Here is a 20,709-nt window from a genome sequence, read left to right on the forward strand (position 1 = left end):
GCAAACAACAAGCAAAGCAGCTTGCTTGTAAATCCTTGCAGCTGGAGGGTTTCCAGCCTGCCTGGTGCAAGGCTGCATCCGGCAGCGCTACGTGGAGCTAGAGCAAAGCTGCAGGAGGCTGCTCTGGGGGGCTGCACAGGATGACCCTGTCACACCTGATGGCATTTGGGGCCAGTGTCACGGTGAGGAGCTGCTGTCCACTGGAACCGTGTGGGGGTTGTTTTGCTTTTCCTTAGCGGCTGGTTTTTCGGGAAGCACAGCAGCTGAAGCTGGAGGCAGTGACTGCATTGCGAGAGCACAGCTCTGCCTGTAACAAAGGCTCTGTTGTGCTGGCACACAGCAAAGCTCCCAAGGCTCAGGATGTTTTCAGCCTATTTACTTCTATTCATGGTTGGGTAAATCTGGCATGCTTGCTGGAAAATAATAACATATACGAAGGCTCGTTTTAATCAAACTGATCCTTGATACAAAAATACACCGTGATTTCCTTTTACTGGTAGTTTTCATGGCAAAGGCCATTAACTACATCTCTAGGTTTCCGGAAGGACCTTAAACAAAATTGTTAATCTCAGATTCTATCCTGCCAAATCACTCAGCAGAGGACACATGGAAAAGAAGAGTCAGAAAACCTGTTACAACCTGTTGATGTGCAAACTAGCACAGCTCCAGCCATGGCACAGATTAGAGCGACTACTGGGTTGCTCTGCCTTAAAGCATTAGAGCTGCTGCAGGCTGCTCCCCAGCCTCTTATCCCTCTTGTCTGCTTGTATAGTCAGGGTTGCCCATCCCATATGCAGAATCTGAGACTTATATATCATATTATAAACTCCAGAAGTATTTTATCTACTTCTTGTCTATGCAAAAGAGACCCTTCCTCTTCTAAAACTTCAGCCATACGGTTGAGCCCTCTTCTCAAAATAGTGGGTGAGTACCACCAGTGATGCTCAGTGGCTTCTGGAACAACAAAGATGTAAAGTCCTAACCAAAGATCTCTCAAACACAATATTTGCACATGAAATTCAGCTGGGCAAATGGGTGTGCAGCCTCAGTTTCTACCTCCATGAAGACACTGCAATGTATTTGCACCCATCTAACTCGCTTTCCAATGACAGTGCAAACTACTTCTTCATTTCAAGACAACTGCTATAAAATTCTTTACATCTGAAATCTTATTCTGTTGAGACTGCACTCAGATCTTAGCTGCTACTGCAGAAATTTTGGGACTGGGGCTGAGGGTTCAGTGTGCTGACACTGTGGGCAAGATCCTCACTCCTTGCTGCCAAGGAGGAAATCCATGTGCTCTCTGTACTCATGTTACCACCCATGAAAGGTTTCCCTATTGTGACCCTCAGTCCGAAGAACATTCATCTGGGCCCTGATGTTTGTTGTTCTTCCTGTTGTTTTGCTGTTGCTGTTACAAACGTTCTTCCAGGAAAAAGAGACCCAACAAAGAAGGTTCATTACAGAGGCTGATGAGCGCTGTCTCTCCAGTCACCTCTGAATATCTTAATGACAATTCTCTGTTTTTTAGTTCTTGCACATTGGAGGGGCTGTGCTGCTGAGAGGAGGGAGGAGTGAGGTCAGTGCCACAATCGTGCTCTGTCTGTGAGTCCTACAGTAGGCAGCTGTGGACTGGCAGGGAAGCAGCGGTGCTTCCACAAAGCTGTTTAAAGGGGAGAATCCAGGCAGCTGTAGCCTTTGAGACAGTTACATTTGGGATGAGATAGAGGAAATAATATTCAGTCATTCTGCAAATAACAAGAGTAAAATGCCCGTTATGATAGAGTTTGCCACTTTTTTTATTGAGCCATTATACACCCCAAAAACGATGTGTTTAGCAGCAGAGTTAAGACTTGACAACAACCCGACCTGGAGCAGTTAGGTGGGAGGTGAGACCAGAGTCTAGGCTGGTTTACTTCACAGCATTTTTTTCCAGCCTCCACGTTTTCACTGGTATCATTTTAGCCTTGGCTTAACAGCGTCAGGATGCTTGTCCAGGACTGGACAAGGATGGGAGGTTACCGGCTATGATCTAGGGCAAACAGTTTATTAGTTGTATGGTTACTGAGACCAGTGTCAAAAGGCCACAGCTGGAAGTAGCAGATAAGGCCTCTGCCCAGGACATTTTCACCGACCAGTTCCACCTGCGGTCAGTTTGCCTTGAATTCAACTTGTGCTCAGCACACTGCACACAGGATAGTTACAAAGTCACTGACAAGCAAGGCCTGCACGCCTCGCAGCAACTTGTTTATGTGGTGGGTGCGCTTCTCCGACAAGCGCTGTCGCTGGAACTCGAGCAGCCCCACCGCGGCGGCGCAGAGCGCGGCACGGACCCCGGACCCCAGCTGGGAGGGGCGGGCTGCGGGCCGGCGGCGCGGCACCCCCTAGCGGGGCGGCGGCCGCGCATTGTCTCCTGGCGGGGTGGGGCTTCTCGTTGCCATCTCTCGGCCGGGCCGGATCCCGCGCAGCTGCCGCGGCGGCTCCGACGAAGGGAGAGGGGCAGGCGCTGGCGTGCCCCGCAGGCGGGCGCTGAGGCGCGGGCGGAGGCGGGTCGGCGGCCCGTGGCCGCCGTCTCCTTGCCGACGGAGGAGGGGTCCGAGCCCTCGCCGGGGCAGCGAGGAGCTGCGAGGCGGCTGGGGGCGGCCGCCGCAGCCTGGCCGGAGCGGGCGGCTCCCGGCTCCGCCCCGCGTCCGCCCTGCCCGCCCGGGCACCCGGAGCGCCGCAGCCCGGTGAGTACGCGCCCGCGGGGGCTCTCCCCGTGCCGCAGCCCCGGCCCCGAGAGCAGCGCAGGCCCCGCGGCCTGGCCGCGCTTTGTTCCCGCGGTGACTGCGGGTGCCTCGCTCCGCCGGGTGTTGGCCGGCCGGCCGGCGGCCCCGCCGGGGCACGAAGGGGCGGCGGTGTCCCGGCCTCGCGGGGCAGCCCCGGCGGGGCAGAGCTTGGTCACCCGGGGGAGCCGGCGCAACAGGTCTGGGCTTTGTCCGTGCCGCCGCTACGGACGTGGCCGCGGCGGGGGGGCCGCCGGGTGGCCGGGGCCTGCCCTTGTGCGGGAGCGCCCGGCCGCGCTGCCCGGCGTCTCGGGGCTGCCCGGAGCGGCTCAGCGGGAGCAGCCTCGGCACCAGCACCGCCTCGTGCCGGGCGCTCCGCGGCGCGTGGAAGCGCTGCTCGCTCGGGAGCTGATTCACGGCTGCAGCGCGGGTTGCTCGCGGCCCCGGTTGCCATTTCTTTGATTTTTGACAGGTCCATTGTCTGGTGCTTCTGGCTTTGCTCCCCCTTAATTGTAGTGTCTCGTGCTACCCATTCATAGAGCTCTTCAGGCAGACGGCTGTGGGTAGGAGACATTCTCTGAAGCACTCTAAAATGCTGTGTATCACTGTGCAGAAGCAACTATTTAAGAATGGAGCAGATTGCTGCGGTGTGGTCCTTTGCTTTTTTTTTTTTTTTTTTTTTTTTTTTTTTTTTTTTTTCCCTTTTGGTGCCTTTCTTACAATGAGTGCAATTGGTGATGCTTATGTGGACTGGTATCAGTGGATGCTCCTGTCGTTGGCCCTTTCATGTCTGTCCCAAAGGAAATAGTGGCCCTCTGTGTTCCTGTTATTGCAATGTCTGCATTATCCTAACGATCGGATGCTGACTTTGTTCACTCATTAAAATTCCTTGTGATGAAGAAGCAGTGTGGTTTTTTTTTGTTTGTTTGTTTGTTTTTCCTCCTTTCCCCAGTCAGTGATACTGTCCGTTAAAGTTTAGTGCACAGTAAATCACAAGTACTATGATTATGTTCGAGGAACAGCTATGGTGATGAGCTTGTGTAAGGGTTCTCATATCTCTGAATGTATGTATTTTTGTGGGTTTGGTCTTGTTGTCCATACCAGGCATCAACTTAATGAGGGAAATGGGAAGGTGGACCTAGGAGCAAAACTGAAGCATGGTCAGAGAGGCCTGTGCTTGCCTGTAGGGTGCTGATTCTGCTTTGTTTTGTGGGGCAAAAGCAACACAAACAAACCTAGAGACAGTTGCAGTGTTCTTAGTGATGGGTTTGGGCGTTTTGCACTATTTCCATCATAAGTTGTTGCTTCTTGAAGAATTATATAAAATTATATCAGCCAACAGTTTTTTCCTAAATTAACAGTAGTTTATGTCGTATTTGCAGCTTAGATGACCTGTAAGATCATTTTTCTGAGGAAAAAAAAGAAGTTGAGAAAATTGTAGTTGTCTGATAAGAAACAGTGCGCTGATGTTGCCTTGAGTTAGAAGCCATAGTTCTAAATTGGGTGTGGAATCATATTTCTCAGTATAGCTTACGCTAACAGGGAAAATGTACACATTTTTGTTGTTGATTGCTGTTTTCTCACAGCATGAAAGAAAATAAGGTCAGTTTCAGGTCAGTGTCAGTTTGCTGCTACTTGGGAGAGACACAAGGGAGGGAACGGGACATACTTTGGAATAGACAAAATGCGTCAGTGATGAGCTTAATCAAGATTCTACACAGCTGGCAAAGTCCATAGGGATAGAGGATGAGGAGGGACGATGAGTAGCCAGGAAATATGGAACATTTTCAGTAGGCAGCTCCAGATCAAGTGGGTGAAGCCTGCCCTGGGCTCTAGCACTGCTAGGGAATGATGTCTCCAAACTTTCACAGCACATCTGTTCGTGGTCTCTTGAGCACTTGCTGTTGATGCTCTTGTCCCTGATCTATGGATGCATACTCTTGCCTTCTCTCCATCTTCATTTATTTGTCTCACTGGCAAACTTCTGGTAATACCACTTTTGATGAACTTAGAACTCATTTTGAGGGAGGGTACTGTAATGACTGCTGCAGCTTAGTTATCTGTATAACCTCTGAAGGGTGTTTAGTGTATTGGCTTCACCTGTAATACAGTATACACAGGTGTGAGTTGTTGGATTTTATTGTTGGGTGGCATTTAATCACCACTACAAGGTTTTGTGCAAGTCTTAAAGCATTTACTGAGGCTTTTCATCTAATGTTTATCTTTTAATCCTGCATTTTCTAATACGGATAGGGACTATTTCCATTTTGAGTTCAAAGTCTAATTCACCTTTTTTTTTTAAACCTTATAGCAGTGTTTGGCTTAGTTTCTAGGAATACCTTTATCATCTTTTCACAAAAACTTTTTCTTCCTTTAGCCCAAAACTCAGTGTAGATTATCTCCGCTTGAAAGCATACTATGACGATTCTGGATCTTGTTACTTTCCCACTGCTTCCGGTGCTGCCTCAGGAGCATTGCCTGCTAATTATAAACAATGTTGATGTCTACCATATGTTTTGGTGGAAAACGCGGGATTCCTGCTGTCCCAGGCAACTTGAATGCCTAGTTTACAAGTATTTGTGAATGTATACTAGAAAAGTGGTTCCCTTATCATGTAGCTTTGTAATAAAACCCTGTTCTCTTTCCCCAAGGAAATAAAGTTTTAGGATGAGTATTAATGTCTAAAAAAAATACAGACTATTTTTTTTAATCTAGATTTGCAGAGTCTGGACATTGGAGCTGCAACTTTAACCCTGAACAGAAAGCGTTGTATTCCAGTACCAATGGTAAGTAAGATCGACCTGTTCCAAAACTAAGTTTGTACAAATCTTTCTGTGATTTACTTGGGTGTTACAACACTGATGAATATACTGTCTTGAAAAGTGTAGTTGCAGTTGCTGTTGCGCAGGCTTACTTAAGCTGTTGCTGGTGTTTTGGTTTAACTTACCTCCTTTTCTTGTTCTTCATCTTGACACGCTGTAAAACCTGGTATAACAAACCGAAGCTTCAGATATTGAAGTTGTGTCATGCAGCTTGGCTTAGAGGTTATAAAACACTGCGGTTTGTGTTACAGTGTTTCACATAACATCTCACGCAGCAGCGTTCTCCGTTGTGTGGAGGATGCTTTCCATGTAAGACTGGAGATGAGCAAGTTCTAGAGAGAGCTGTGATTGTAAGTGAGAGTGAGGAAGAAGTCCTAAAAGCATCAAGGTAAACTGTTGCTGCTCTGGTGTTGATAAACTTCTGTACAGAGGAGAAATAAGACTTAAGCACCTTGAGTGAGCAGGCAGAAAAATCCACTGGCAAGGCTTTGTATTGGATAGGAGATTTTCAAGTGAGGATATCCTTACAGGAGTCTCTAAATTCAACAAGGAGGCAAGTGAAAATGGAGTGCTGTTTTCCTGTTTCTAAGTGGAAGATGAGCTGTAGCTTTTTGGAGAAACTGTAATTTAGAGCACTGGAACAGAAAGAACACCGGAAGGAAATTAGTTAAGAGGTGATGGAGGTGTGACTCAAGGCTTTGCAGAAGCAGTGATTCAAGGGAGGTAAATGGAGTAGCCACATGCCAAGCTAAATTCCAACAGCGCTGGCAGAATTGACTTAGAGATGTGTTCTTAGAAAGGTGTCATGAAAGGATAAATGTCGACCAGACAAAAGGCAGAAAAAAAGGTGTTGAACAAAAAAGGTAGATTGATTTGATGTTAATGTATTAATTATGTATGTGTCTGAACTTGAGAAAATAAATGACCATTCTTAAGGGAGGGGGTTGAGACTGACTTAATACATAGATGAAGGGTGCCATGGCTTATCTGCTTTTAGGTGTTATTGAACACAGTGGTTTCTAATCAGTATAGTCTGAATGCAGGTGTCTGCTTTCTCTACGTTGGCATAGTGTTTGCTGATTCTTTCACTCGATCTTCTAATTCAGCCCTAGCAAATAGTATCAGTGTGAAATGTAAGAACGTGTTAACACCTACGCAAGATACTCCAGGTAGCGGTTTAGACAGTTTGATTTTTACATTCTCTAAAGAATATGACCATCTATTTATATATGGTAGTAGAATGTTGTATCTTTTACTGTGAGGATGAGCGGTGCTGTGGTTACTGCAGGTGGTTGCTGTGGCTAGTTTAATTGTGGTTTGGAGCTGAAATGTTTAGGATTTTTCACATGAGCATAAAAACCGAAGACAGCTCTGCAAGTTGTAGAAAGATTTGTTTTTTTCACACGCAGTGTCTCAAGGGCAGCACAGTTATTTTGTGTAGGAATGAATCTCTGTAGTTCTGTCATATTTTGAAACTTGAAAATGAGCTCTTTATGGCCCGGATCTGGAATATTTCAGTTTTCTACTTTCCTGTTTGGTTAAGATTAGCAAAGTTCTCAAATTGCTTATTTATTCCTTATGCAGGGATTTTAATTAGTATCCTCATTGTGTCTGATCTCTGTGCTCTGCAGTGGGTTGCGGGGTGTGCCACTACCATGTATATTACTTTTAAGTACAGAGGGAATTGTTCGGGATGGTTTGAAGCCCACACACAGTCTTTTTCCTGAACTACGAATTTAATTTGTCAGATATCAAACCCAAAGTTTGAGAGATTTGTAAACAGTCTTTCTGTTAGTGATTTGTTTGGGGTCAGTTTTCTCCACCTTGAAAGGGTAACATTTTTTTTCTGCTGTACTTCTGTCTGTGTTCCCCACTCGACTTTCTTCTCAAACAACTCCTTGGCCTCTGCCCCAGACTCTATCTGGCTTTTAGTTGAGAGGAGTGTTTTCTTTTGTTTCTGTGCAATTATAGTGTCATACTGTCCTGAGAAATGATTCTGAGGGACTGAGCCACACGAACTTGTAACCAATGCCAAGTATGTGTATTGTTCTGAGTTTGTAGAACTAGATTGTTTTCTTATATAAATGTTATAAAAGGAACAAGAAGTTCTAATCTGGCACCCCAGAGGAAAGTTATTTTTCGTTTGCTCCGAATTGCCAACAGTTGCACTCATCAGTGCAGCTGTTTGTCCCTTGACTTCATCTTTTGATTTGGCTGCTTTTGGAATTGTCCAGTCCCTTTCCTCCTACTGTCTGGTTAGTTTTATAAAGTACCAAAGGCGTAAGAGCTCTCTGCAATCTTTCATCGTGAACTGGTTTTGGCCAATTCTTTAAAGAATTGGTGATAAGGGACTTATTTTGGCCAGTTCTTTCGTGCAAGCTTCTGGCTGTTGTGATGTGGTTTGTTTTTTTCTTTCCTTCAGTAGAGGAAGCCAGAGAAGGAGTATCTCACTTTATTATTCAGTATTTCTTTTTTAACTTGCAACTGAAACAATCTCTGGGTGAGGGTTTACAGTCTGTGATTTGTCTTGCTTCCATGTGATTTGCAACTAAGTACAATTTAAGAGCTGAACCTGTTTTTTTTTTTATGGGTGTTAGGGAAGTGTCATGAGGAAGAAAAAATGCTTGTGCTATGCTTTGAACACTGCATTTCAGTTGACCTATTGCTGTGTTCAAATAGCAAAGGGGTGTAAGAAGCCACCTCCCATATTGCATCATTTTGCTTATGCTGTGGTCACTCAGTGCTCTGAAGTGAGCTGGGACTCTTCCAGATGACTGCAGTTCCTTGCTGCTTTGGCAGCCTGTTGCAAGGGAGGAAATAAGGTCGATCAGTTTCTGCTGCTGCCTGTGCTAACATACTAAAAGGGAGGTTATGCAGTTCTACAGAAAGCCCTGTTGTTTACCTCTCTCTGTAGATGTGGCAGGAGAGGAAATAAGGGATTCATCCAAAACATGAGAAGTACTTTTTCTCCTATGTGAGCTGAAAGAAGCCTGGATTCTAATGTAATTTAGCATATACCGTATGTTTCACTAGGCCTGAGGCTGGAAAGGTTAGAAAACTGAAGCAAGCTATAATTTCATATGTCACATACTGTGACATCATTACAAACTTCTGCTTTTCTGTGGGTTAGAGTTTGACTGCTGGCTGTGGACCTGACCTTTCAATCTGGAATAGTGCTGTTCCTTGGGAGTGTGCTAATTGCTGCAGTCCTGTGCTTGCCCTTGTGTGAGAAGCCTGGGTTGCAGGTATCCTGGGTCGTAACTGTGGGTTGTTAGCTAAAGTGCTTCTGTGCTCTTCCTTCTCTTTCACTCTGACATTTGCTGTAAGTCTGAAGAAAGACTCTCATTCTGTGAAATGAATGGTTGACTGAGATCAAAGTTAAAACTTATGACTACAATGCCTTTTTCTTCTCGGGTATCATAGCTGCTCTTTTTCTCGTGTTTTCCATTTGTTTGCTTGCTATTCATTAGGTTACTCATCACTTTTTTGCCACTCGTCGTTTATTTCACTGCTTTCAGAATATTGAAGGAGGGGGGAAAAAGGACGGGAATTGAATACTGAAGATGAAAGAGAGGAGGTAGTTATCAGAGACAGGTTTTCCAAATTCTATTGTTAGCTGAATGACCAAGTGTACAAGTTAGGACTTGAATATCTAGATGAAAATGGGGCAGGAGAAACGGAGTACTTCTTCCAGGCTTAAATTTGATATGATTGTGACAGTGTGCCTTTAGATGATGGCTTCGTGCACTGTTCACAGAAGGTTTAACCAAAGGTTGGAAACGTTTTTCAAACTACATTCACCTGCTGTCACAGTTCACAAGTTGCTGAGTTAAGGGTACTAATCATGTGTGTTTAATAGAACTGACATTGTATGATTGCATTTTGCAAACAAACTTATATACTGATGAACTCTCCTCAGTCCATAGTTTCTTTTTCTTAATCCTTCGGTATAAAATAACATAAATTAACATTAAGGAAGATCAGGAGTATTTTCTTCATGTGCAATTTGAAAATCAGGCACAATTAAATGTTTTTTTTTAACTGATTGTTTTGTTCAAGGGCTTCTAACTCTTAAAGAAATGCTGCTTCTAATGTGTTAGTTATCTGCTTTTGATTACATAAGCTGATGTTCATCTGTTAGGCTTTATTGTTACTTTGAATCTGTCCAGCTGAGCAACCCAGTTCCATTTGCTCTTTAATTAGAAACAAAGGTAATGAGTGAATGTTTACAGCTTTTTTTCCCCCTTTCTGGATTGGTTTAGTGTGCTTCTCAAATTCCCCTGGGGTGCCAGTGATGGAGATACCTTTGTGTTCTCTCTGCCACTCTCCCATAACTTTAATGTAGCTTTAACGGAGGACAGAATAATGATCTACTTAGGTAACTATGATATTTAGCTTTTTCTCTGTCTCTTGCATATGCATTTTATTTTTGTGTGACATAGATGGAGTTGTTTTAAGCTGATCCAGATTGTCTGGGCTAATGCTTTTTGGGTTGGAGTTAGCATCTGCATGCTGGCTTCAGAGAAGGAAGCTGTTAATTTTGAAGACTTGCAATTCAGAAATTGATTTTTAAGAGCTCAAAACTTCAGCCTATACAATCAAAGTTCTTTTCTTTTTTTCTTTTGTTTTTCCCCCTCAGTATTTCTGAATGTCTATTGTTATTTGTGCTATTGTTTGTGTCTGGACTTGCAAGCTGCTACAGTTTTGAATGTAGCTGCCCATCTGCTCCTTAGCTATTTATAGGCAAATCTATGGACCTCCTTATATTCTCTCAAGTCTTCAAAACATTAATGAATTAAACATCACAATGCTCTTGCAAAAAGAGAACTAATACATAACATCTCTGTTTTGCAGATGGAGAGATTGAATAAAGACTAAAAGGGGTAAATGACTTGCTGAAAGCCATATGTATATTTCATAGCAGAACAAGGAATGGAAACCAGTTTTTTTTTTTTTTGAGCTTTCATCTTGTGTTTAGCCGATCAGCTACTCTGTATTGCTGGATACATGTCGAGAAAATAGAGCAATTACTCATTCTCTGAAACTTGCAATAGGTACTCCTGAACAAACAAACTCATTTAAGGATGTACTTTGCCCTGAGGTTATTAGATGTTTCAGATCTAATGAATTTGAGCAATTGGAACTCTTGCTACAAGAAAGACATTGCAGCCCTGGAGTGTGTTGAGAAAAGGACAATGAAGCTGGTGAAGGATCTGGAGCACAAGTCTTATGAGGAGCAGGCTGAGGGGACTGGGGTTGTTCAGTCTGGAGAATAGGAGGCTCGGGGGAGACCTTATTGCCTTCTACAACAACCTGAAAGGAGGTTGTGGTGAGGCAGCGGTCAGCCTCTTCTCCCAGGTAACAGCAATAGGATGTGAGGGATTGCCCTCAAGTTGCACCATGCGTAGTTTGGGTAGGATATTAGGAAAAACTTCGCCGAAAGAACGGTGAGGTATTGAAACAGGCTGCACAGGGACGTTGTTGAGTCACCCTCTCTAGAGAGGTTTAAGGAAAGGGTAGATTTAATACTTAGAGATGTGGTTTTGTGGGCAGTATTGGTGGTAGGTGGGTGGTTAGACTAGATGATCTTAGAGGTCTTTTCCAACCTTAACGATTCTTTGATTCTATAATTGTGTATGTAATAATTCTTTCTGATCCAGAATTCATTTTGATTGCTAATGCTTTTGACCAGTGGTTCCCACTGGATTGCCTCGAAAGAAAACATGTTAATTGCAGTCAGGTTCTCTCTAGCATGTTCAGGGCATCTTACTTCCAGTTATCTAGTCAGTGCAAGCCTGTGGACTTCATCTGCCTTCTTTAATTGACTTTTCAAAAGATTTTAAACAGCATCTGGTCATTTCTTCTTATTTAATTAACTTTATTGTATGAAACTGAATATGTGTAGTAGAAAAAGCAGATGATACTCTTCATTCATCAGAAATGATGCCTTTTAACTTTGAATTGCACACAGTTTTTATTTTGGGTGCTTTCTGTGGTTTTATTTCATTTTTAAAGTACTTTAAGAACTTCAAATTGTCTTGGATAAAACAGCATGACTTACAGTCCTGGCCAGGGCTTAGAAATGATAGGGAATGCAGCCTGTCTAGTCATGATTTGATTTTGCATGGGATTGCAGCCTGAAATATTTAATCTTCCAATATTTCTGTGTAAATCTTCAAAAAAGCATATATGTTGCTGATGATGAACACAGGTGCATTGATTTAAAAACCTGAGAGCCAACGTCTTTCTAAACAAGCTGAGTGAGTTCTTCACTGTTATTTCATTTTTAGTGTGTTTCCTGTATACATAAATTTAATAACAGAGCCAATGAAAATACCACGTGTCAGGTGGATTGGAGGTGGGCATGCAGCTCTCTGGATTGTTTCTGCCCTTTAGCAATTGTATTTAATCTTTTTGTTTTGTATCTGTAATGCTTGAGGTTATGAAAGTTAGTCTCTGGTCTGGATGTGGTAAAATTCAGTCTAAAGTAGTTAACTTTCTGTGAGTGAAATCTCTTCTGTCAGAAATAAATCTGAAGACAGTGTTCTTGTTTTTTTTCCTCTGTAAGTCCAAATGCTTTTTTTAATTGATGAGTAAAAGCTGGGTTTGTTTCTTTCAGCTAGACAGCATTACAACGTTGAACATCACGTCATTCTTTCCTGTCATTACTTATTCTAAATTGAGAGCCTGATGGTCAGTTTAAGACTGTCATCATATCTTCTTCCAAACAAGTTAGAGTTACTTGCAGGACAAAACGTGCTTACACTTGATTTTGTTTATCGATGTACCTTTTTAAAATGTCTTTGAAAGCTGTCAGTGGGAAGTAGACTCCAGCTCTCTTGAAATTGTTTCTTTCTAGCAGAAAAATAGCCTTTAGCTTCATTCATGCTGAGATTCTTTGGAGTGTTAAAGATAGTGAGAGACAGTAAACCTTTCTTTAATCCTAAAGGTTTTTTTTCTGGTGTGTTCTGATAGCCTTCTGTAGAGAGTTTTCTTCTAGATAGAGCATGTCAGAGCTCTCACAGAAGAGAGGTAATTGAAAACTTCAGGAGTTTCTGGAACAAAGGCGAGGTGTTTAAATTATGATTCTGACTCGCCTCCATTCACTCTCAATGAATAGAATACTTCCTTTGGTTACAGGAAATACAGAACAAAAGAACTATTTTGATCCATAGACAATGCCAATATTGTGGCAAAAAAAACAAGCAGAACTTATTCAAGTTCAGTGAAATAAATTGGTGTTTTACCAGCAGCAAGGAAATGTGCTCACTGGAGTCAGTAAGTTGAGGTAAATCTTTTATACATGAAGGTGTGATGATTGTGAAGTGTGAGTGTGGAAGTTTGCTTGCTTTCTTGATTATAAAATCAAATCCTTTTGTAATACTTTATATTTCAAAGTTAAGGAGGAAAGGGAAAAATCCTTACCAGGTGTGTGTTCCACATATGAAAGAAAAAGTGTACTATCAAAGCTATTTAGCTGTACTCATGGTTTGGGTAGTAATGGACAGGCAAAAATGACTGCCTGAGTCATTCTAGAGTTTTGCGTTTTAAGCAACGGCCCACAGTTTTTTGTCTGCAGCATACAGGAAGGTTTAATAGGGTTCTTATCTGAGTAATTGTTTAAAATGCATGCTGCATTGAGATGCAGTTTCCTGAAAGCCAGAGTTTGTTTCTTTCTGTAGTGTGGGAAGTGTGCTTTATATGCGTAATTAACAAAAAAAGTCACTTAAATGTGGAAGTTTGGGCTAAGGGGTGATAATGAATGTTGTGAATCATTATGCACTGGAACAGGGAGTGAGGATAAAAATTAATGTTATTTCTGTTTTACAGTAAAAAATGGCCATTGGATTTTTTGTTGGCAGTGAAGATCATTGTTTGATCAAGAAAAGGAAAAACTACTGTATTTTACCTCAGGTGCTCTGTTTGAAGTTTTGTTATTTTTTTTTCTTTTCCACTTCCCCTAGATCACTTACAATCTGGGTTCTGTTAACTTTTTTTCCAGGGAAAAAAAGTTCTATTTCTGTACATAAATATAGAAGTACCCATTCGGAGCTCCAGATCTCAATCCAAAGCCTTGTGCTTGGAATTAAGGAAAGAAATGAATTTTGGTCATTTCCTTTTCTCTGGGGCCTGTCTTGAATTAGGTATTTTTGTGCAGAAATATAAAGAAAAAGGTTTACCTTTTGAATTATTTTCATAAATTGATGAATTCATGAATTGATTTTCATAGATATGTGAGATCACTTTTAAGAGGAAGGAGAGAGTAGGTTCAGGCATGGTAACTGCAATTTATGGAGGCCTCAGGTTCCTCTCTTTCTTCAAGACTGACAAAGCTTTGCTATTATCTTTCAGGTCTAGCACTTACTTCTCAGAACTGGTCCGAAGGTTGCATTTACACCAGCTGTAGGGCCATACCAGCAGTCTGAGTGATCGAACTTGGTGCCTTCTAACAGTCTCCCTTTGGTTTAGACTAGAAGAGTTAAAGGGCTGCACTTACATCCAAAATGTTGCTTTCCTGATGAGCCTCTCTCATGCTGAAGTTTTCTAAAGACTTTTTGTCATAAATAAGGTGTTTATATGATGGAATGTCTTGATGGGTGAACCCACTAGTATTCACAAAATATGGTTCCTTGTGGGAACCACATTGCAGGGCTTTCTCCTGGAGCTGTTCTCACTTTGGTGTCTTGCTTGGTTCCTTTGTGACCAGTACATCTGCCTTCTCCAAGGCCACCCTGGGCTTTCCCTTCTTTCACCTTGCAGCTTTGCCAGCTCTGTGGGAGCAGCTGAGCTCTCTTTGCCAGCATGGGTAGCTTGCGGGTCTGCCTGCTGTGGTAGGGACCTGGGTTACTTGCCAGAAACTGATGCCAACAACACACCAGTTTTATAGATATTGCACCTTATATAAATGTTAAATTGTGTAAATGTAACATTTCTGTAAGTGTTTATTTGAGGAAGGCGCACCAAATTAAATATGTGGGGGAAAAAAAAGTACACCGTAACAGTTTCTTTAATTTGTTCAATTTATTTTCCTGGAATTAATTCCCTTCAGGCAAACATTTGGTTCAAGACAAAAAAAAAAAATGAACAAACAGTAACTACAACTCTCCCCCAGAAAACAGCTATGAAACAACCTGCCAACAGCGCTCTCCAAAAGCCCAGCACCCTAAGAACCCTGAATTGGAGTTCACTTTTGAGTTCTGCGGGAGTTGGAATATGTTTCTTCATAAACTTCAGTTAAGAGGTTTTCTCATGGGGATGTAAAAATAACCAATGCTAACCACAGTTTTTGGTTTTTTTCCTCCTTCAGGCTTGAGGTATGTGAGAAGGAAATGAAGTTAATCATGTAAGGATTATGAGCTAATTTCATATGTTCCTTAAAATTAGAAATGCTTAGGAGCTCTGGGTCTTGCTTTATCCATTTAGCTGCAGCAAATAAAAAGAACTTCCCCACTGGGCTGGTGATCGTGAGTTACGCAGTAGGAGTTAATATAAAATAACAATCACATTTACAGTGCTGCCTCAGGAAGAGCATCTTGATAAAATAAAGGATTCATGAAGCTTCCTCCTTGACCAGCCTTCTGTTTCTTTTCCTAGGTCTCTCTTCTTTGGTTTTCATATTTGCTTAAAAGCTAGGGAAGTAAGTCAGTACACTACTTGCAGAAGACATTCATCTGGTGGTTGACATAAATGTGTGTCTTGTCTGCACATTTCACATGGGACTAGGGGTGGGCTGCAGGTACAAGTGCATGGTAACCACGTTGTATTGCTGTGCTTATTGACTCCTGTGTATTTGGAGATGGTGAATATTTTTTATTTTTATTCAAGGGAATGGGCAGTGGTTCTTCCAGGCTAAAAGTCTTCACAGTGTGACAAACCTGTTCTATGACCAAGTTGTTTGTTATTGTGCTTATATATAGCATCACCATTTTGGTGGTACCAGGAGAATGGCACAAGTACAGAAAGGAGTCTGACATTATTATTATTATTATATAGCAGCAATAGTATTATGTATGACAGCAATTCTAATCTGCAAATATAGATTCATACACAGAAGCATATAAAGTAGTAAATTGTTCAGGGTTTGAACACCAGAAGAAAAGAAAGAAGACACCAGAGAGGAATTTTCTAGGAACTGATCTCCATCTGCGCTTACTTAGCACTCTGAATCAAAACAAAACTCAGCAGAAGATGGCTAGTAATAGCCCACTGTGTGTGTATGTATAAATATGTTATCTGTTTTACTGTTAAAATAAACCCCTTGATATGTATTCTGCACATCTCCAATGATTCTTGCAACAACATGTTAAAGTCTAAGCTAATTCAAGTCTCTAAGAGGATTTGGTCATTTTCTTGGTATATTCTTGAAAAAAATGCCGCCATGATTTTTTGCATACTCGTGTTATCACACTTAACATTTATGTTAAATTCTTTCCTTAGATATTTTGTATCCTTTCAACATCCTACAGAACTTTATTTTCTGAAAGATTTCTGTTCTTTTGCAGCTTGTCACTTACCAGTGTTCAGGCTGCAGTTCTTGGAGTGACTGGGGCCCTAGTCAGTCTGCATCAAAGTTCTTTTTATTTATGTAAACTCACTGCATTTGATGTGTCTGTGTCAGTATTAAATCTTAATGGTCAGGTTTGGCTTCTGCCCTTTACTTACTTCCAAAGCTTAGTTTACTCAATTGCAATCTACTCATGGTTTTTCATTGTTTTCTATGCTTTTATTTCCTTGCTTTAATTATATTTTTTTTACCTGAGAAAGATATAATATATATATAATAATATATATAAAATAATATATATTATATATATGTACAGGTAAGAGATTATATATATGTATATACTCAACATTTAATGCAACTGTTTAGCAAGCAATCATCAGTAGAAGTCACTTCTAATACATGTCCTCTACATAACTCTTGATTGTATATTGCAACAGCAAGCAAAAGTGTATGTTTGCTTAAGCACTTTGAGTTTTGTTTCTGAAAGATTGAACTCAGTGCACTGATTACCAGTTTATGACCAGTAAAGGAAATGTTTCTCAAAGTGCTTCTGACTACAAATTAACGTCATGAGCTGAATAACTTGTGTGTCACTTTTGTGACACTTACTAATAGGGGAAAAAGTAGTTCTTGAGTATGAAACCAGTTTATGAAGAAGCAGTATGTTTGTTTTGGTGTTTTTTCTTGTCTAATATGAGTGGGTTGTCTCAATTCTTTCACAGTTGGGTTTTATCTGTTTTCTGACAGATTTTCCCCTTGAAAGTTTGTCTAATTGGGAAGAAGAATTGAATCTGAAAATTGTGATGCTGGTCTTGGTGCAGGAGGAATGGGAGGGTGCGAATGCTGAGTCAAGTGAAGCTTGTTACCAGGAAATCGCTGCATGTGATGCTGGGGGATGTAGCAAAAATGTTACCTTAGGAATACTCGCATGCAGATGCCGTTGCTGCTTTGTGCACCTGAAGGAGGAGGGAGGTTGCAGTGCTGGCCTCCTGTTCATAGTCAATGAAACACTGATGTTTAATCACAATGAACTGCAATTTTGTACACAAAATGGGACAAAGGAAGGGATTTGTCGACAAAAGGAGCAAAAAACATTTCCATCTCTAGGTTAGACTTGCTTATTTTGGCTGTTAGATTTTTTTTTCTTTAATTGAAGATCCGCTAATGGCAGGATAGTGACAGCGTCCTGATATAAATGAAGGAAAAGGTTTTTAATGGTAATACTCTTGGCAATCTAAGATAGATTATGATAAAGTAGGTGAGAGCACTAATTTTATTTACGTGTTCTATTTTATGTTTGAATGACCAAGCAAACAGATGATTTGTTTTTATTCTTTACAGTGCTTCTGATTCTGTGTTCTGTACTTTCTTCAGAGGAGTGCAAGTGTTTTGGCCAGAGTGCTTTCTAGTGAAACATCTCGATTCGTTTCCCTTGCTTTACAACTTCAACTTCTTGTGTTTCAGAGCTGTGAAAATTCCCTGAAATAGAATGGAAGCATCAGTAATATTACCCATTCTGAAGAAAAAATTGGCTTTTCTTTCAGGTACAGTTTCTATTTTCCAATTGGTTTCTCTCTACATAATTTGGGTGGAATTTTCAGTTTGCTTTCTTGTATTTACTCAATGTATGTAGCAGAAATATATTGCAAGTTAGCACTTTTATCACATTTCAAAAGTATCTGTGAAACTTATTTTATTTAGGAGGCAACCTGTTGTTGTTGGCCTTCAGCACTTGTTTTCAATGTAGCCTGTGACTCACCTCCACAAAACTGATGTCCTGAAGTTTCAGTCCAGAAGTAAAAGAACGACAATCTAGCAGGCATCCTATAATAACCCTTTTTGTTTTGTAAGTGGTTTTAGAAATGCAGATGGTTAGTTTTAGGACTTCCTTCACCCTTGTCTTTTCTCCTACCTAGAAATAGATGATAATAATCAATGTGTTGCAATGCATGGCTAATTCTGCTTCTAAGTAGTTAATCCAGACAAAGCTGGAATTACTGTTTTTCTGTTTATTCAAACTTCTTGAATCTTGGATTAATTGTAATTCTCACCTCCCCAGGCCACTGAAAAACAAAAGGGAATGTTTGAAAAGATGGATTTGAAAAGGGAAAGTAGTTAACTTGCAGGAAACTTCTCGATTTTAAAAACTGACACCTTGCAATAACTGAGTATTCTTCTGTTTTAGTTCATCTTAGCCCACCTCAGTCACTTGAAGTGAGAGCTGTTTCTTCTTAAATACAATTTATTTTGATTTGAATTTGCTTGCTGTCCCAGAGAGTTTCAAATCAAACAACTCCTATTTAAAACAAAATAAACTGGCATTATATTACAGCCTGTAAAAGTGGGCAGTTCTGTCAGTAATGACAGCAGATGCATAAAATGGTTGGTTGGTCAGCATTATGCAGCAGGGAAGTTCTCATTAACTAGAGTGCCTTTGCAGTTTGGCCAGTAAAGCTGCCTCTGATCCATTTTGGAAAAAGATCTTCTTAGTGAAAAGCAATTTATTGAGTGCCAGGTAAATGCTATCACCCTTTTTGAACTTCCATATTTCTAAATAGGGTTGACCTCTTTGGAATTATGTAGTATTAATGGATTCTTTAGTTTAATAAATGATAAAGATTCATGCAGTAGTTCTGTTAAGCATTTTTCAGTGTAAGTAAAGGAACTTCACCATGAACCACTTTGTGTCTCTTTCTAAAGCAATTTTATTTCCTTTAGTTTCATAAGGCAAACTACAATGATTTTAAAGCAAACATAAAAGTGATGTTATAGTAATACATTCCCTGGTGTTGTTTGTATGATGAAGCTTCTTGTCATTTTTTACTAAATGACATGGGTACAAATAATGTTGGCCCTGCCTTTTTCTGGAAAAACAACCTAGTGGCTTTGGAATTCATGTCAGTAGGTCATTCTAAATAGTAGGAAAAAAGGCAAGCTAATGACTCAACAAAACAAACAAAAAACAAAAACCCAAGCTGTTTGGTACGAAATCAGTTATAGCATTTATTTTCTTAGTTGCTTTCTTAAGCTTATATGTATTTTTTTTTTTCAGTTTGTAAACCATACCACTTCTAAGTTACGGCATACAACGTGTTGATTTGCAAAGGTTCTTTTCAGGTTTAGTTCTAAGCTTAAGGACTCTGCTGAGGGTAGTGCTTTTTTGTAAAACAAAGGAGATTTCAAGTTTGTTGTGCTTATAATGAAAAATCACAAGCTGTTTTGGGTTTCTCTCTAAACATTGCATTCTGACAGTAGTGGTTAGCATTTATAGAATCTCTAATATTTAGAACATTAAAGAGTAATACAATTGCAAGAACAAGTTGCTTTCCCATTTAATTAAATGCTCTTCTTTAGTGTGTTAATACTGGCAAGTGCTGCACTACATCCATGATTAAAGCCCAGTTTTTTTTTCCAGTATTTCCGTTAAAGATACCATTTTGTGTTAAAATGTTTTTAGATGGATAAATATATAGCAGTTAGCTCTTCTATAAACCACAGGCTTATCACTGTGCATCTTTTCACTGAGTATGTATTTTCACTGTGAATCACTTTTCACTGAGTAAAATAATGAATTATAATTCCTACTTTGTCCTCGGTTTGTTATGACAGGTTGGCAGAACATTTACTTGATCTGTGTGAGTAAGAAGGCTGCACAAAAAACACTGTGCAGGCAGAATATAGATATTTGAGTCTTTTCTGCTAGTGTTTACAAGGTGGGGCAAGGAAAAAGCTTCAGTTACACAAGATGACATGTCATGAAACTGAATAATTCAGCTAATTATTGCAATCTCTGTGAAATGTCAAGACATTGTGTTTGGTTGTTTTATTTTGTGGGTTCAGCAAATGCTATGTAGGTTGCTCTGAAAGTAATGACTCCTATTTATTTCAGTGGAAACTGCAAGAGATACAAAGAGCACATTAACACCATCTGTTAGAGCAAAATGCTATTTTTTGACATCATCACTGCTGTTAGCTCTGCATTTTTGCCAATGATGAATAAGAGCCTGCATGCCACACTCAAAAAAAATTCTGTACTGGTAGAGGTGACCCACTGTCACCACTGCTGAAACACTGTCTCACAGTGCCTCACATCCACTATTTGGTTTTCTTAAATATTCAGCAAGTGTCAGTGAAGGTCAGTGGATGCCATTTTGTTTGAGGAATTCAATGATACACCTTTGCTCCATGTGCACTTCTATGTCGGACACCATTCTGTCAGGCTCCCCTTCTGCTGCCATCTGTCACATGGCAACAACGTGTAACGGGATGTTGGTGGGAAGGTTCAGTCTCTACTGCCATACCACCCACATCCATCTCTGACACCATGGGCCAACATAATAAAAATAAGAGGCATTGCTTTTGGAGCCGTCTTATTTAAATCTAGGTATAAAAGTGAGACTGCCAGGGTTTTTAGTATATTATGTGAGTAAACTTCAAGTGCCAATTCTCAACCTTGATTTGTAAGTCCCTGTTCAACACTGGCATCTCTCATGTCTGTAAACAAAACGTGAACAACTGTTAATGGTTAACTTAATTTGTGGGGTTGTGTTTGGCTGCCCTGTGTGAATCTGGGAAAAAAATGGAGAACAAGTCTCTTTCAGCTATGAATCATTTATGG

At 40.9% G+C, this 20,709-nt stretch overlaps 1 protein-coding gene across 2 annotated transcripts in view; it reads left to right on the forward strand.

Moving 5' to 3' along the window:
• Positions 2,591–20,709, forward strand: part of SESTD1 (SEC14 and spectrin domain containing 1) — a 52,727-nt gene continuing 34,608 nt past the window's right edge. For both annotated transcript variants that reach the window (XM_021398954.1, XM_021398955.1), the window contains exons 1-3: positions 2,591–2,729; positions 5,481–5,551; positions 17,556–17,635. In XM_021398954.1, coding sequence (XP_021254629.1) covers positions 17,581–17,635 — 55 coding nt within the window. In that variant the 5' untranslated portion in view covers positions 2,591–2,729; positions 5,481–5,551; positions 17,556–17,580. The remainder of the gene's footprint in view (positions 2,730–5,480; positions 5,552–17,555; positions 17,636–20,709) is intronic.

This window comes from Numida meleagris, chromosome 5 (genome assembly GCF_002078875.1).
Source record: "Numida meleagris isolate 19003 breed g44 Domestic line chromosome 5, NumMel1.0, whole genome shotgun sequence".
Lineage (NCBI taxonomy): Eukaryota > Metazoa > Chordata > Aves > Galliformes > Numididae > Numida > Numida meleagris.